Source organism: Micromys minutus, assembly GCF_963924665.1.
Source record: "Micromys minutus genome assembly, chromosome: 21".
Classification (NCBI taxonomy): domain Eukaryota; kingdom Metazoa; phylum Chordata; class Mammalia; order Rodentia; family Muridae; genus Micromys; species Micromys minutus.
The window spans coordinates 5690776-5706390 of NC_137956.1; the positions used below are offsets into that span (position 1 = coordinate 5690776).

The following is a 15615-nucleotide window of genomic DNA, read 5'->3' on the forward strand; positions in this document are numbered from 1 at the left end:
TTATAAAGATTAACATTAAGAAAATGAAGTTTCCAGGCACAAACTGGTCTTATTTTTGGTAAAGCCTTTATTCCCATATGTTCTACTGTCATACATATTTGCATAGAAAACAGACCACAGCACCCACCTTCAGCTTATGTTTTACCACAAAGTTGGGCTAGGACAATGATGAAAACTTGAGTATAGACATCTACAAAAATCATCTTACATAATACCTAAATCCCAGAAAATTATAAGTTATTCACTTTATTGTGCTATAGTGCAAATGATCTTAAAAAGCATCCGACAATACAATTAAAAAAGGTTCTGTGTCCAGGGCCTTGATGGCAAAGAGGCTACACTTGTGTCCCTTGAGTCTAGTACAGGTGACAACTTAGGGTTAGTACACCACAAGTCTCATCTACCAACTATTTTGATCAAGTTTTACTGGAACGCAGCCTTGTCTGTTCATTTACATATCATCTGTAGCTACTTTCAATAGTATTAACACAACAGTGTCTAGTGGTTTCAGCAGAGACTATTTGTCCCCTATACAACCTCTGTATAAAAGACTGAGTGATAGTGCCTTTAATCCCAACACTGAGGAGCAGGGGCAGGGGCAGGGGCAGGGGCAGGGGCAATTTTGAGTTTGAGGTCAGCCTAGGCTACCCAGTGAGACCCTGTCTCAAGAAACAAAAAGAACCTTGATGCAGTATACTGAGAAATACAGAAATACAGCCCTGAGCTCTGTACCCCCAACCCCCAAATCTCCTGCTTCCATCTCTCCAGTGGGAAGATTACAGGCATGTGCTACTTTTATGCCCAGACAGAATTAAAGTATTTTTGAAAACTAATAAAATATTGGCAACACAACAGTTATATTGGGTTAGCTACAACAGCAAATAATAGTTGGAAAGTAAAATGTTTTGAAAGGTGAATAGTTTAAAATGTTTGCAATCTGCTTCAAGACTATAAATAAGGGAGAATTTAGAAACATTTTCAGAACTTGCTGTGTTTTTTAAATGACTGAAAATTACACACAAATCTACATGGCATACATTGTAATTCCTGAAACAAGATACACACGGAACAAATAACTTCCAAAGCACAATCAGTTTTAGCTGAACAAAGATAAGCATTTGCAACAGCAAAGGTCATACTGGACAGTGACACAGGACAGAAGCCCTTCCTGTCTCAGAGTGAAATACAGATCTCACTTACCCTTGATGGTAAAAACTTTAATTTTTTGCTGTTTTATGTCTTTATTTTATATTAAAAAAGCAAGCCTGTCCTATCAGCAAAGTTAAAAAGATTTGAGAGGCAACTTGGTTTTCTACTGATGTTAACAATGATATTAGGCTTTAAGTATATTCAAACAACTCAAGAATAGATCTTCTAAAATCCATACAAGTTGTACACAGAAAATGAACTGGCCACTAATTTATATCTGCTTTATGACAACTCAGACATTCAAATTATCAGCAGCTGTAAAGTCCAGTAAGTCTTAAAAGCCACTTTAGCAAGATGGCTTAGAGGGTAAGGGCATTTAACAACAGGGTTGATTCAGGGGCCCACATGATGGAAAGAGACACTCCCCTTACCCTCTACCACATACCATGTGAAATATGTTTAGGAAGCTATCTCCGAAAGAAATTGAGGCATGGTTTTGTAAAATAAGGAGCCTAGAGCCCAGAAAGTAACAATGTGACTTCAGTTGTGCAACCATATCAGGAGACAACTGGGTCTACAGAAGACTACCCCCCTTTGCACTTTAAACTAGATCAAAGCTTTCTTGACACTCCCCAAAAATGAACATCTTAAAGCTAGGTGGAAAACCTATCATTCATACTGATACAATTCTGACACAGCTTCAACAGTGGGCACCATAAATACCAAAAGTGGTTGCTTTTCTTACTGATATACAAAATCTTTCAGTTAAACTGGGCATCTGTACCCTTTACAGATCTAACTGTACACTCAAAAGAGAATGAATTGGCCACTGTGGGAATTTTGTACTAGATCAGCCTTCAAACAGAATTAGCCTATATGACAGGTAGAAATAAGACTCTTTTCTACACATTCAGCTTCAGTATGCCCTCTATGCTTGTCCGCCCAGAACTAGTAAGCAAATGCCACGTTTGACCCAAGTTCAAGAGCTGCAGAGCTCATTTGTGAAGTTATACTGAAGTTGATACTGGCTTGTAACATTGTTTACTCCTAGTTAGCTTTAGTTCTTGCCAGTCTTAGAAGTCTAAGGCAATTGTTTCTGACACTGCTTTCTTCCCTTCCTAGTGATCCTCATGGTAGACTTCAGGAGAATCTTTACCAATTGCTGAGCTTGTTATCTTCAGAGGCTTTCTCTATAGTTCTAACCCCTGACAGTGATCTTACTAGTTGAGAGAGCTAATCATTTTGTACTTCAGTTGCTCAAGTTAATAATTTTTACCAGTCCCAGAAAGAGCTGCTTGTTATCTCTCTTATTTTTTTTTATTTAAGACCTTTATTAACAGGTGCTTGCAGTTTGTTGACTTTTTTTGAAAAAATCAAGTTGTAAACTTTATTACAAATTAAAAATGAAGTTCTTAAAAATCTCAACTTGACCAGATATGAAACAATTTAAAAACCGTTAAAGGTGTATTGAGAAAAACCAGACCTTTTTTTTTTCTTAAAAAACGTTTGTCATTACCAAAAAGAGACATCTTTAGGTAAAAATAATAAAAACCCCATGCTGCATAGATAATGCAGATAGTTCTAGTGTATCTGGTCAACGGGCAAAAAGCAAGCACTTAAGGTCTTCAGCTCCAATCTTTGTTCATTTCTTATTGCTGGAATTTCATATTCATTTCTTCTTGTTGGATGACCAAACCGGATGATGGTAGAGATGGTAAGCCGGCATTTACTCAGCCCCGCCCCGCTCAGCCTCGGGAGCGGACGAATTCTCAGCTGGTGGATAGGCTGCTTTTGTCTCTTTGCCATCTTGTGGTTTAGGGTTCTCTGGGCGTCTGCGTCGGTAGTTGAAGTTACCGACGTTGAGGTGGCTGCTGACCTTGGGTCTCATCTCCTTGATTTTCTTTGTCCTCTTCATTGCCATCCTTGTTATCTCTCTTATTTAAAGTCTCAGTTTAAATGTGTTTGGGACTTACTACTCAATCTCTTTGTAGTTCTTTGTCTAATTTATCCTATCTGGTATTACAGAGCAATATACCAGCATTATGTATGGGTCTAAAAGCCTGTGTGGTTTGGGGCACTTCAGAATCTCTCCAACTAATAAATGTATGTGATGTCCATACATTTAAGATTTAATGTTAATTCAAAATTCATATTAACTTTAAGAAAGTAGGCTGAAATGTCACTAGGAGGCACTGTGCTTGCCTACCACGCATGGGAATGGAGCCCTAGGTTTTGAACCCCAGCACTGGAAAAAGAAAATAGCAATTTCTAACTAGGATTATTAATTTTTTGTTTAATATTAAAGAGTGTGCCTTTCTAACTACCTCTGGCTAGCCTGGGACTCACTGTTGCCAGGCTCACCTCAGCAATCTTCCTACCTCAGCTTCCTGAAAGCTGGGCTAACAGGCATGAGCCCCCACACCCAACTGTAATTACCAATCTTACTCCCATAGAACAGTACTGCTTCAAAGCAAAAACATGTAGAGTCAAAATACTCTGATTCATATTAGAAAATAAAGCTCACTGGCTGAAAGAGGAGTTTGCAAACAAAACTTTTCTAAATGAAGTATCAAAATATATTTTGAGAACATACTTTAGAAATTATATTAACATTTTTTGTGGGAGGATATATACACACTTTAAAATATAGAACAAAAGATAGTGTGACATTTGGTTAAGAAAAAAACCAATGTACTATTAGCCTATGATTAACCCTATAAGCTAGTCACATTAAAAAGAAATCTAATAAGACATGCTGTTTTGATGCAGTTGAAGATGTATGTTTTGGAAGTATGATACTCATTATTCAAGTCATCATGAAATAAAACATGAACATTCATTTTTTTTTTGCACTCACTTCTTTTACAATTCTCAGCATCAAAGGTTTGTAAAATCCTATGTTCATTATAAGCAGTCAAATAGAAAAATGTGATTTTCTTTATTCTGTTCTACTTAGGGTCTTGCAAGAGACCCTGCACTGGCATAGTCTCCCAAGTGTTGAGATTATAAGCATATACACCATGTTCACTGGTATATACAAACGTGTGTGTGTGTGTGTGTGTGTGCGTGCGTGCGTGTGTGTCTGTGTGTATGCTGCGACAGGGTTTTACTACATAGCCCTATTTGGCCTGGAACTTCCTATGAAGACCAGGCTGGCCCCCAAATTACATATCTGACTGTCTCTGACTCAGAGTTTGTGATTAAAGGCGTATACCAAAGCAACTGGAAAAATACAATACTTAAGTAAGCTTATCTTACAAAATTTCCTAATCATCCTAAAGGTTTATCAAAACTCACTAGTTTTCTTTTCCTGAACACAAAATACAGAGAAACTATCATAAAGTAGTAAATGCTGTTATAGCTTAAAATGTAATGACAAAGGACTCTGCAAAGTCTGTTTCCAGATTCCTCTGTCCATTTTGCTTATTTGCTTTTTAAAAAAGGAATAACTATGAAACATTGACAATTAACTTTATTTCTTAAAACTAATGACAGGCCAGAATAAATGTGGTAATCTTTTTACCTGTTAATTTATTTTTGAAGCAGTGTGGTTCTGCTAATATTAAAATGTAATCTAACTTTTATTACTTTCACAGATTTACAGCATTTATAAGAAATCACACTGCTCCATGTTTTAGCAGTACTGTCTGAGTATGATTTCTGTTAGATATACTACCTACCTACCTCTGCACAGCACATAACTGTTAAAATGTAAATCATATAACTATTTTTAGCTGCTGCTAAAATTCCTGTCTTCAGGAATAATGATTTAAGGCATTGTTCATTTTGTTTATCAAGCAGCTATTCAGCCTCTGGTGGGACCAAGTGCTTAAGCAAGCAAAAGCTTTTAGGATGCTTGAAGCTGCAATTCAGCCTTCCAGGTAGGCTGCAGGTTCATAAAACTCAGATCTGTCTGGAATTGAGTTTCAAAGATTTCAATTCGACTTTTTATGTATCACCCAGAAAAGAAGGTGGGACATAACAGAGAAGGTATGCAAACAACCAAAAGATGATTTCTGTACTTTACCCTTCAAAAGAAATACAAACCTCAACCCATGCTTCCCCTTCTAGCTTGCTACTTCCCAAGCAGGATAAGCACTTCAGTCCTAACTCTTATGAGCTGTGACTCATCTGGCAGCACCTGCGCCCATGTGTTAAGTGTTGCCCAATAAAAGCCTAATGTCCATTTACACAACAAAGAATGTGCCCTTCAAGGCACAGGGCCTCAATCTAACAGCCTCACTGACCATTTGTTCTATACACAGAGAATAAAACATTTTCCCTTCTCACCAAAGGTTTTTAAACTATGGGTGGATTAATAATGTAAGTTTATCTACAAATACTTCCACTGCTTCAAAGAGCAAGGATATTAACAGCACAAACACTCCTGCAGTATTAGGTTACTACAGCCATTAATGATTGTTTTAACCTCTCCCAGCCTACTGCATCAAAGCTCTTTATTCTCAAAGGATACATTTTTGAGAAAGTAGGGAATCAACAAACTAGTTGCATGAAAGCTTTCCTGATGCTAGACTGAAGTTGGGAAATGCTTAATGAAGGCTTTAAAATCCACAAGGGCTTCACAATGAACATCTGACTTGGTGATTTATGCATATTAATAACCTCAGTCCTACAGAGGCAAGCTGAGCCGAACATGTCCTCCGAATCTTAATGTCTTTAGCTCCATTGGGATTATTACAAATGTAAATTTTTAAGATTCTCAGCTATTAATCTCTGTCTGTCCTCCTGTTCAGCAACATAATGACTAATTAAACATCAAAAGACCTGCACAGGAGATCTTCTTTGACAGCTACAGGCCTAGTCTTCTTCCCAAGAGGGGAATTCAAATGACAGAGACAGGGAGTGACAGCATATGAGTAAGCTACAAATCACTGCACAGAAAACAAAAAGCCTAACCTTACGTGTGGATTTATCTCAATCAATGATTTTGTTAAGCAATGACGAACAGTTACTAGGTAAAGTATGTCCACTGGCACCAACTAAACCCATTCTTGTAACAAGTAAATACTCAATACAAATTATTTGGCATCAATTTATTTAACATCAAATCTAGGGGGAAAAAAAAAAAAGAGTACTTACAGAAGAAGGTAGGCCAGGAGGCACCTTTCTTACTTTCTTTGCTTGTAAAGGATCTGAACATGGGAAACAAAATGTTTCATTAGCATTTACATTTGGGGGAAAAAATTCAAGCAAACTTGAATAAACAGGAAACTCTCCCACCCCTAATGATTTCTTTTTCCAATATTGTAACAGAGCATGGGGATACAAAGAACGACAGATCTGGCTCTTCTACTAAATTTGACAGGAAACAGTAAGTGGAATAAAGCAAGAAGGAGAGCACACCAGCACCACAATGAAGGAGAAAGAACTTTAAAGGCCGTTATGCTGTGAGTATGTAAATACTTCACACATGTCAGTTCACTGGAGGTGGAACTCTGCAACAGGTCTAACAGTACACTTTCTTAACAGACAAAGTGCATCTGATGAAGAACTAGGCTTAAAGGGATATTTAAAAAACTTAACAACAACAACCCCCTTAATAACAGCAAATGCTGTATTAAATACTATGCATAAAACTTGAAATGAAATTTAAGGAATGAAAAACTAAGGTTATAATGACACCATGACATGCTATGTAAGTGCTGAAAGCCAACATACACATCTAGTATTATAGGCATCTACTTTAGTATGTGAGTAAAACGGAAACTTCAGCACTAATGTACAATTGGGACTTTCCAGGGAATGAATACACAGAGAAAGTGCATCTCTTATTTTGCTTTAACTTGTGTGTGTGTGCACAAATGTGTACATGTGCATATGTGAGTAAGTGCAGGTGCCTTTGGAGCCCAAGTCCATCAGAAGATGCTAGACTTTCTGGAGCTAGAATCACATACAGATGGATATAAGCTGCCACATGGTGTGAGACTAAATTTGGTTCCTTTGCAAGAGCAGTATACTCATATCTGCTGAGCTCATAGCTCTAGATCCAAAATGTATTTTGAAGATGAATTAATATAAATAAGAAAGACAATTTTCATTTGTATAACTTGGTATTCTGGTTTTCCTTGTCTATAAAATTTATAACTTTTCCACATTATCTTTTTGAAAAAGTGACACACACAGCTTTCTAACCATATACAAATAATGGATCAAATTCAGGATTTTCTGAGGCATTCACTGTTAGGGAAGGCTGATGTAAAACAAATTTCGTATTTTTTAAAACTGCAAAACATGAGAATTTAAAAAAAGCATTTAAATGACACTACACAACAAAACATGATTTTATAAAGATTGAAATGTATTTAAATTTGGTCTGTGAATTCCGTATAAGGCTATAAAGCAAAAAAAAGCAACTTTGTAAGCAGCATATGGAAAATTATACAATAAAAAGGGCAAAAAGCATTCATCAGCATGGATATCCCTTCCCAAGAGGTATCCTACATTTCCTTACTTACAGAGAAACTTTTGTTCTTAATGACTCATCCATCTCAGCAGTCTACTTCCTTACAACTAATTCCTTGAGCAAAAGCTACACTTTATAAAATCAATTAAGGAAATGATTTCTATGCCTGGCGTTATCTGGATATTTTTCTTTTGTATCTCATCATAAGCCACATACTTACTATCACTAGTCTGGGATCACAGTCTAGTTTGGGGACACTGCAAACTGTGATGAAGAGTAATCTGGCTGTACTCAACTCAGAAGCCGTAAGTAGCTGGGTAGGTTACTGTAACCTCTTTGTGTTTCAGCTCCTTTAGTTGCATGAAGGGGTGGACACCACCTCTCCTGTAAGTTTCATGATCTGTGGTAATACATGAAATATGCTCATTGCATTGTGCATTTGTGACACCTTGATAATGTTTAAAATGTACGTCACAGAGGTATACATATTCCTGTGTGTGCATGTATCACATGTTGGTAGTACCCATGGGGGCCAGAAGAGAAGATGTCCCAAAACTGAAATTACAGACAGTTGTGAGCCACCCTATGGATGCTGGGAATTGACCCAAGTCATCCGGAAAAGCAACCGGTGCTCTAAACTACTGAGTTACCTCTCTTGTCCCACACTTAATTAGTTTTAGCTTTTATTTATGTAGACTAAAAACAATTAAAATTAGTTACTACTCTTCAGAACAATTTCCTAAAGCATCTAATTTTTTTTTTTTTTAGAAAACAGTAAGGTTGATATAGCTCTCTAAAATTCTTCTAAGTGCTCACATTTTACCAGACACTGCAGTGTCAATGAGATGCTAGGAATAAGAACGGCAATGGGAAACGTAATAATAATCTACCAACTGATATCCATACAGGAAATGGATAAGACTCCTCTGAGCATCAAGAGAAACACCACATACTGTACTCCATTTTGTTTCCTTATTTATAACCTAATGTTAATATTACAACCTCACAAAGTTTTGAAAAGACATAGAAGACAGGCAATAGTACCTATAGATCATAATCAAACTGAAGCTTTAATTCATGGAAAACTTGCATTTTTAAGCCTGGGATTTAATGTATTCCTATTCTTTTCTAGTTATTCAATGGTTGGTTTTCTTTTGGTAACAGCACACTGGCAGGAATTAGTTCTTTGCCACAGTGTGTCTTCAGGGTCCATGAAGAAGACACTCCTAGAGACTAACCCAATGCAAACTCAATGAAGGCCGTTACTAGGCTAACAAACTCAATCAGGAGGACAAGTGGGACACAGATGTGCAACATTTTGAAAATTACCACTCTTTTAAAAAACGGTTTATTTATTATGTACACAGCATTCTGCCTGCATGTATGCCTGCAGGCCAGAAGAGGGCACCAGATCTCATTCACGATGGTTATGAACTACCATGTCGTTGCTGGGAATTAAATTCAAGATCTTTGGAAAGACCAGACAGTTTTCTTAACCCCTGAGCCATCTCTCCAGCACAAAAGCTTTCATTCTTTAATAACAAAAAGAATGCTGGTCTAAACCATCAGTGCTGATTCTAATAGCATCCACACATATTACATGACCATGTTTCTACAAAATAAAGACATCTATCAGACTTCTGGATGTGGCAATCCATTACTGCATCCTTTCTATGTACCTTAGCCACACTTTAGACATAGAGACTAAATACAGATCACTAAAATGTATGGTTTGATAGGTAGATGCATTAGCTGGAGGTGGTCAACAAATATTTGTACAATCAGGAATTATACTACATTCTCCTTTGGTTTACATTTACTTTAGATGCTGGTCTACTTTCATTATAATCATGTTTTACAATATTTTTACATTAATTTTAAATTAATTTTCTCATAGTAAATTAATTATATCATATATATGTGACATAAAAGATTTAATTAATATATAAAATATATTTATATTAAATTCAGTTTTCTTATGTCAAAAATCACTTTAAACCATGATGAGATAAAAAGTGTTAGAGAACACAAGCAGCACAAAACAAACTGGTTTTGTCAGGATGAATGAAGGGACATAAGTACACACATAACTGCACAAAGAAACTGAAGCTGTAAGGGAGAAGGCAGGCTGCTGTGAGTCAGCACTGTCAGTGTATTATCATTCTGCTGCCTACCTTCATGTCAGTAAGTTATAGTCTGTTTTTACCTGAACTTCAATGGAAAAGTAAAAAAGTAACTAGTATGCAAACAAACAGCAAAAATCCCAACGAACTCAAGACTCACAAAATCCTTAAAATTATTCCCAGTGAGTGACCTACTAATGATTTTGTATATGAAATCTTCTGAGTCTTAATTTTTTACATTAAACTCAGGATTAAAGTCATGAACTAACAGGATTATTGTCCTGTTGAGATAGAAATGTATAAAATCATTCTGTAAACCATTCAGTAATATCGTTATTTTGGTTAAAAACTAGATGTTAGCAATAGAAGATAAAACTTCCATTTAAAAAGAAACTACTTTTAAGTTAAAAGAAGAAAACTTGCCTAAATCCTCTCATGGACCAAAATATTAAGTTGTTTGCTGAAAAACTGTTAAGATCAAAAACTAAAAAAACAAAACAAAACAAAAAAAAAAAAACAGTGGTTACATATGGCTGTCTAAATAAGACCTGAAAAATGACATTAATAAACATGTTAACATGGAAGGGAACAAACCTCAAGGGTCTTCACTCTACACCAAGAACTGCAAGTGGAAGAAATGGTCTCCCCTATGGGAGAGCTCCTCAATCAGTTATCAAATCCTAAAGGGTCAGCAGTGAGATTATACACATAAAGGTAACATTATGTGGACTGACCAGATTATACTTATATATTTAGGGATATACATATACAACAACAATTAAACAAGGCCATGGCCTTGATAGCAAGATGGGAGTCATGGGTGGGGTGAAGACAGAAAGGAAAGAGAGATATAATTTCAAAACATAAAAATTTATTAAAAATTTAAAAATGGTTTTTAAGGTAGCACAGTATATATACAGCACACAGTGCTCATAGTAATGAAAATTATGGTTTAAATACTGAATTGTCAGCCAAGCCTACTTATAATTAGTTAGACCTTGAATTCAAAGTGATGACTTCTTTGCAACAATGGGAACTCTGACAACTTCATTTATTATGTATCTAATGCATACAGGATGAGTATCCCTTATCTTAAATGCTTGTAGTCAGATATGTTTTAGTCTTTATATTAGGACTATGCATATACACATAATGCAGTATCTTAGGGACAGAACCCACATGTAACGATTAGGCTCGTTTGTTTTTCACATACATCTTTTCTACATAGTCCAAAGGTAATTTTGTACAGATTTCAGTGTGCTTCATGGCTGTGGCCCACCTCAGGAAGTGAGGTATAAAATGTCAGTATTCAATAGGTTTCATACTTTAGAGTTGTCTGGATTTTAGATCAGGAATACTCAGCCTGTATAATGTTTGTATGTAAATATGCCCTGACTTACAAGTGATGACTTAGAAAGCACATTTCTTCTCATTAAAAGCACAGCCAGTATAGACTAAAGGAACGGGGTAGCTGGAAGAGAGGGTTTTCTGTGTCCAACACTCACCTAGAGCTACAGAGTCATGGAGCGGTCTTCTCCTAGAGCCTGTGGCAGAGAGCGAGTAGTACGGTGCTCCAGGCTTTCCTGAAGAAGGCAGCTGTGCTGGGCTCCCGAGTCCCAGATCCTGTCTCAGGAGACTAGACTATAAAACAAAGCCAAGGAAACAAGTCATCTTGTTGCTAATGACCAAGCTCATCACTTCTGAATAACCAACAATACCTTAAGGAACGCCTTGAAATTTGGAAGGAATCAATAAATACTTTAAAATTCAATTAGATCACTGGTTTTAGACTGTATTCTTTTTTCCTTCACCTTTCCCTTGCCTGCTTTTTACTGTTGTTTTTTAAAGACAGTGTCAGAATTAAGTAGAATATGACTTGTTGACCATCAACCAAGATGACAGATATGGACTTAGGGCTAGAATTGATTTTTCTTCTGTTTTTATAAAACTCCAGAATTTTAAGTATTTTCACTTAAAAAAAAGTGTTAGGGCTGAACACATAAATCTTGAGAACCAGGAGTTTCTTCCAGACTTTTCCATCTGGGTAGTGGTATCTTTTTACAGATTCCTCCCTCCATTTCTGTTGAGTAGCCTGCATCCTTGGGAGGCAGATATGAAGCATGCTTGATTATCACAGGATACTAGAAATGTTCATGCAGATGATCCACATATTCATACATCCTGTTTTGAAGACTGGCAGAGACTGATATAGAATCACACAGAATCAAGTGCTGCACTAGAGTTCAGAGTCCACCTCCACCAGCATGGAGGCAGACAGGGATTTCCAACGTTTTGACCATCATTGACCCTCCCCAGTCTGCAGCTGTCAATCTGGAGAAACTGCAGGGCATTTGTCTGTAGGAAGTTTTGGTAGTCGACTATTCTAGAACTGTAAACCAGGCTGTCTGTTCTCAAATTCAAAAAGAGAGATCTGCTTGCCTCTGCCTTGAGTGCTAGGATTAAAGGTAGGCCTCATTAAACCCAGCTTGTCTTTTCTCTTTTACTAATTACCTGAACTCATTCAACTTAGGGCTGAAGCACATTTTGGTGACTAAGTGAGTCTATTCTTTAATTATAAGAATACTTTAAAGTGGTTGCCTGGACCTTGCTTGAAGACGTTCATGATCATGCAGGCAGCTGACTGTTTCCCCTCTTCTTTAAGATAGTTATTACCATACAAAGAGTGCTATCTATATGACTAGTCTTTCTTGAATTTTTTTCCATTTGTTTCAGGACATAGAAGAGGGGGGAGATCGTGCTCCTATTTCCTGACATGATCCTTTAGATTCTCTTTCAGGTTGCTAAGTTCCTTATAAAATGGCACAGAGCACAATGCCTCAGATGCTCTATGGGACAAACCACCTACCATGTGAATGTAACATTGAAAGTGATCTTGCCTCATGGCTCTTCACTTTGCGTCATGTGCTGTTTTATACCCTCATGTCACATTTGTTTAGTTCATGCTTCTTGGTCTCAAGAACAAGACCTAAGATGTGCCACATGTATCTTAAATTCACTGATAAAAATGTATCTTATTCTATATGGTCCATTATGATTATCCACCCTGCCTTCTTTAAGATTTGGAGTCTATTAATGACATTTGTCAAGTTTCTTAATATCTAGGACAAAAAAAAAAAAAAAATCTCAGAGGATGCTTCCAGGCAAGAAAACATGATTCCTCCAGCTTTTTACTATACTCTCCTGGCATATACATATACTTAATACGCTGTCATCTTCATGTTCTTAGTAATCCAGTCAGTACTGAGCATCACAGCATGCTAACCTAAACTTGCTCCTGTCAGAAGAGTGAGCGGAATTTGAGAAGCATAGGCACTATATTCCAGTCACTGCCTCAATTCTAATAATTAAGAAAAACTAAGTAGCATGACTTTTCTGTTTCAGCACTAAAAAAATTACGGTTATTATTCAGAGCATAAAATTAACTGTTGAAACTTTCCTTAGCAGTGGGACTCAATAAATGTATTTTCTACACCCACTACCTCTAGATCCCTGCCTCTCACCTGAAGGACACCCATCCCTACAATCATCACTCCTTTCCTCTTCCATCCATCCACACTAGGCAGTAAGTCCTTATCTTACTTCCTCATCGGATGACAACCACTCTGCTTTCTGCCCCTGCTGATCTATATGGGCTAGTCCATGACAATGGGCCATGCATGCACTAGGCAACCTTCTACATAACTTCTTCTGCTTAGTATGATGACTCTGAAGCTTATTCACCTTCTCTATGTGTGGGTGGCAGTGACATGTACACATGGATTAAGGTGCCAGTGGAGTCCAAGAGGGTCCCGTATCCCCTGGAGTTGGAGTAAAGGTCCTTGAAAATCATCTAACTTAAATGTTTGGAAATGAACTTAAGTTCTTCCTCTTCAACGTTTAACCGCTGAGCCATTTCTCTAGCCCTTAGCTCTAAGAGTCAAATTGCCTGCACATAGGATAGTTTTACTTTGTTACTTTTCTATACTTTTCAATGCACTGCTGACTATAACAGGTGAAAGCAGGCAGCCTTACTTGCTTTAGAGAAAGAATATGATTCACTGTTTTTCATTAAAAATTAAAAAAAAAAAAAAAACTTTCCCGAGTTGAGGAAGTTCCTTACTATTGTTAACTTGTTTTTCCTTAAGATTTATTTTTATTTATGTGTATGTGTGCATGAGCTCACAAATGCACATAGATGCCTGTAGAAAGCATCAGACCCCCTGAAGACAAAGTTAAAAGCACTTGTCGACTAGTTGGCCTGAGTTCTGGAAACTGAACTCAGGTTCTGTGGAAGAGCAGTGAATGTTTTTAATCACAGAACCAGCTTCCTAGCCTTGTTCTTACCTTTAAAGGTTCTTATTAGGAAAGGGTGCTAGCTTGTGTTTTTGGTTTTTTTTGGAGGGAGTGGTGGCCAGGGTCTTACATGGAGCTGGTCTGACACTTGCTGTGGTTTTCAAGCACTGGGATTAAAGGCCTATGCCCCACACTGACACAAGTAGTAGGTCTTTGTTAAATGCTCCCACTCATCCTGAATCAGATGAGTGATTCTGTGTTGTTTTTGTTTGTTTCCTTCACATTATTACTGTGGTAAATAAAGTAAGCTACACTGATCAACTTTCCTATGTTAAGCCACTTTTGTATTTCTGGGACAAACTTATTTGATCATAATGTCTAATCCTTCAGTGAGCTAGCATTTTCTAGGTGATTTTTTGTTCTGTATTAATATTCAAATGGATAATAATCTGAAAGCTCATTTTCGTTTCTGGGTCTGTGGCTCTGGTATCAGTACAATGCTGCCCCTAATGGAGGGAGAGAGTATTTCAGAAGCAGGAACCCCATTCCACTTTATTGGAAGTCATCTGGCTATGAGCCTTTCTTAACTGAAAACACTTTTCTATTACCAATTCTCATTTTCCTCCGTTTAATTCTGAGCTAGTTTTGACAGTATATATTTCTAGGAATTTGTTCATTTCATTTAGAGTATGTGTTAGCAGCTACTTGTGGCATTTCTTTTCTTTTCTTTTTTATAAATTTTCATGAAGCCAGGAGTGATGTGACTTTTTCACCGTTGATTCAAGTTTTTATTTAGCCAATCTAGGAGTAAGTTTTTCAATATTGTTGGTCTTCTCAAGGAGCCAACTTTTCAATTGTATATACTTCACACTGGTCTAGAACTTACTATATAGAGCAGACAGGACTCAATTCTGCTTAGTCTCCCAAATGCTGGACATTATTTTGCAAAAGACAAATTTTTGACTTTGTTGCTGGTTTTCTCTCCTGTCTTCCAGTCTGTTGTGTTTATGTATATTCTAAACACATATCATTACATTATACATATCTATATCATTACAGTTTCTTTTTCCCATCAGTTTGGTCCATTTTTATTAGTTTATTTTTAATTAATTAAATTTTTATTTGTATGGGTCTTTGGTTCATGCACAATGTGTGTGTCTTGCACTTAGGAAGGCCAACAGAGGACATTAGGTCCACTGAGGCTGGAGTTACAGGTAGTTATGAGGCACTATGAGGATGTTGTGACACAAACTAGGGTCCCCTGCAAGACAGACTGGTGCTCTTTACCATTAAACCACACCTCCCGCCAGCCCTTTTTCTAAAACTGCAACCTTAGGATCCTTACTTGAGTTTACGTCTGTGCTTTTTGACATTTGGTATTGCTGTGTGCCAAAAGTAGCCCCGAGCTTGTGGTTGTTCTGCTTCAGCAGAGTTCTAACTCATTTGATGTGTTGCTTCTTGAAAGCTCACAAGACAGTGATGCAGTATACATGAAAGAGTACTAACTCAGCCAAAAGCTGTCCTTCAGAAGTAGTCTCTGAACACAGCGCTCTTCAGATTCCTCAAAAGGCAGTTTTTTTTCTGACACAGCTGATGTATTTCTTTATATTTAATTACCAGATAGTA

The 15615-nt window shown here is 37.1% G+C and overlaps 1 protein-coding gene across 4 annotated transcripts in view; it reads right to left on the reverse strand.

Moving 5' to 3' along the window:
* TCF12 (transcription factor 12) overlaps nucleotides 1-15615 on the reverse strand; it is a 241240-nt gene that overhangs the window by 57920 nt on the left and 167705 nt on the right. For all 4 annotated transcript variants that reach the window (XM_080934437.1, XM_080934436.1, XM_080934439.1 and 1 more), the window contains 2 exons: nucleotides 11202-11337; nucleotides 6250-6302 (listed from right to left, as the gene is read on the reverse strand). In XM_080934437.1, the coding sequence (XP_080790563.1) occupies nucleotides 6250-6302; nucleotides 11202-11337 (189 nt within the window). The remainder of the gene's footprint in view (nucleotides 1-6249; nucleotides 6303-11201; nucleotides 11338-15615) is intronic.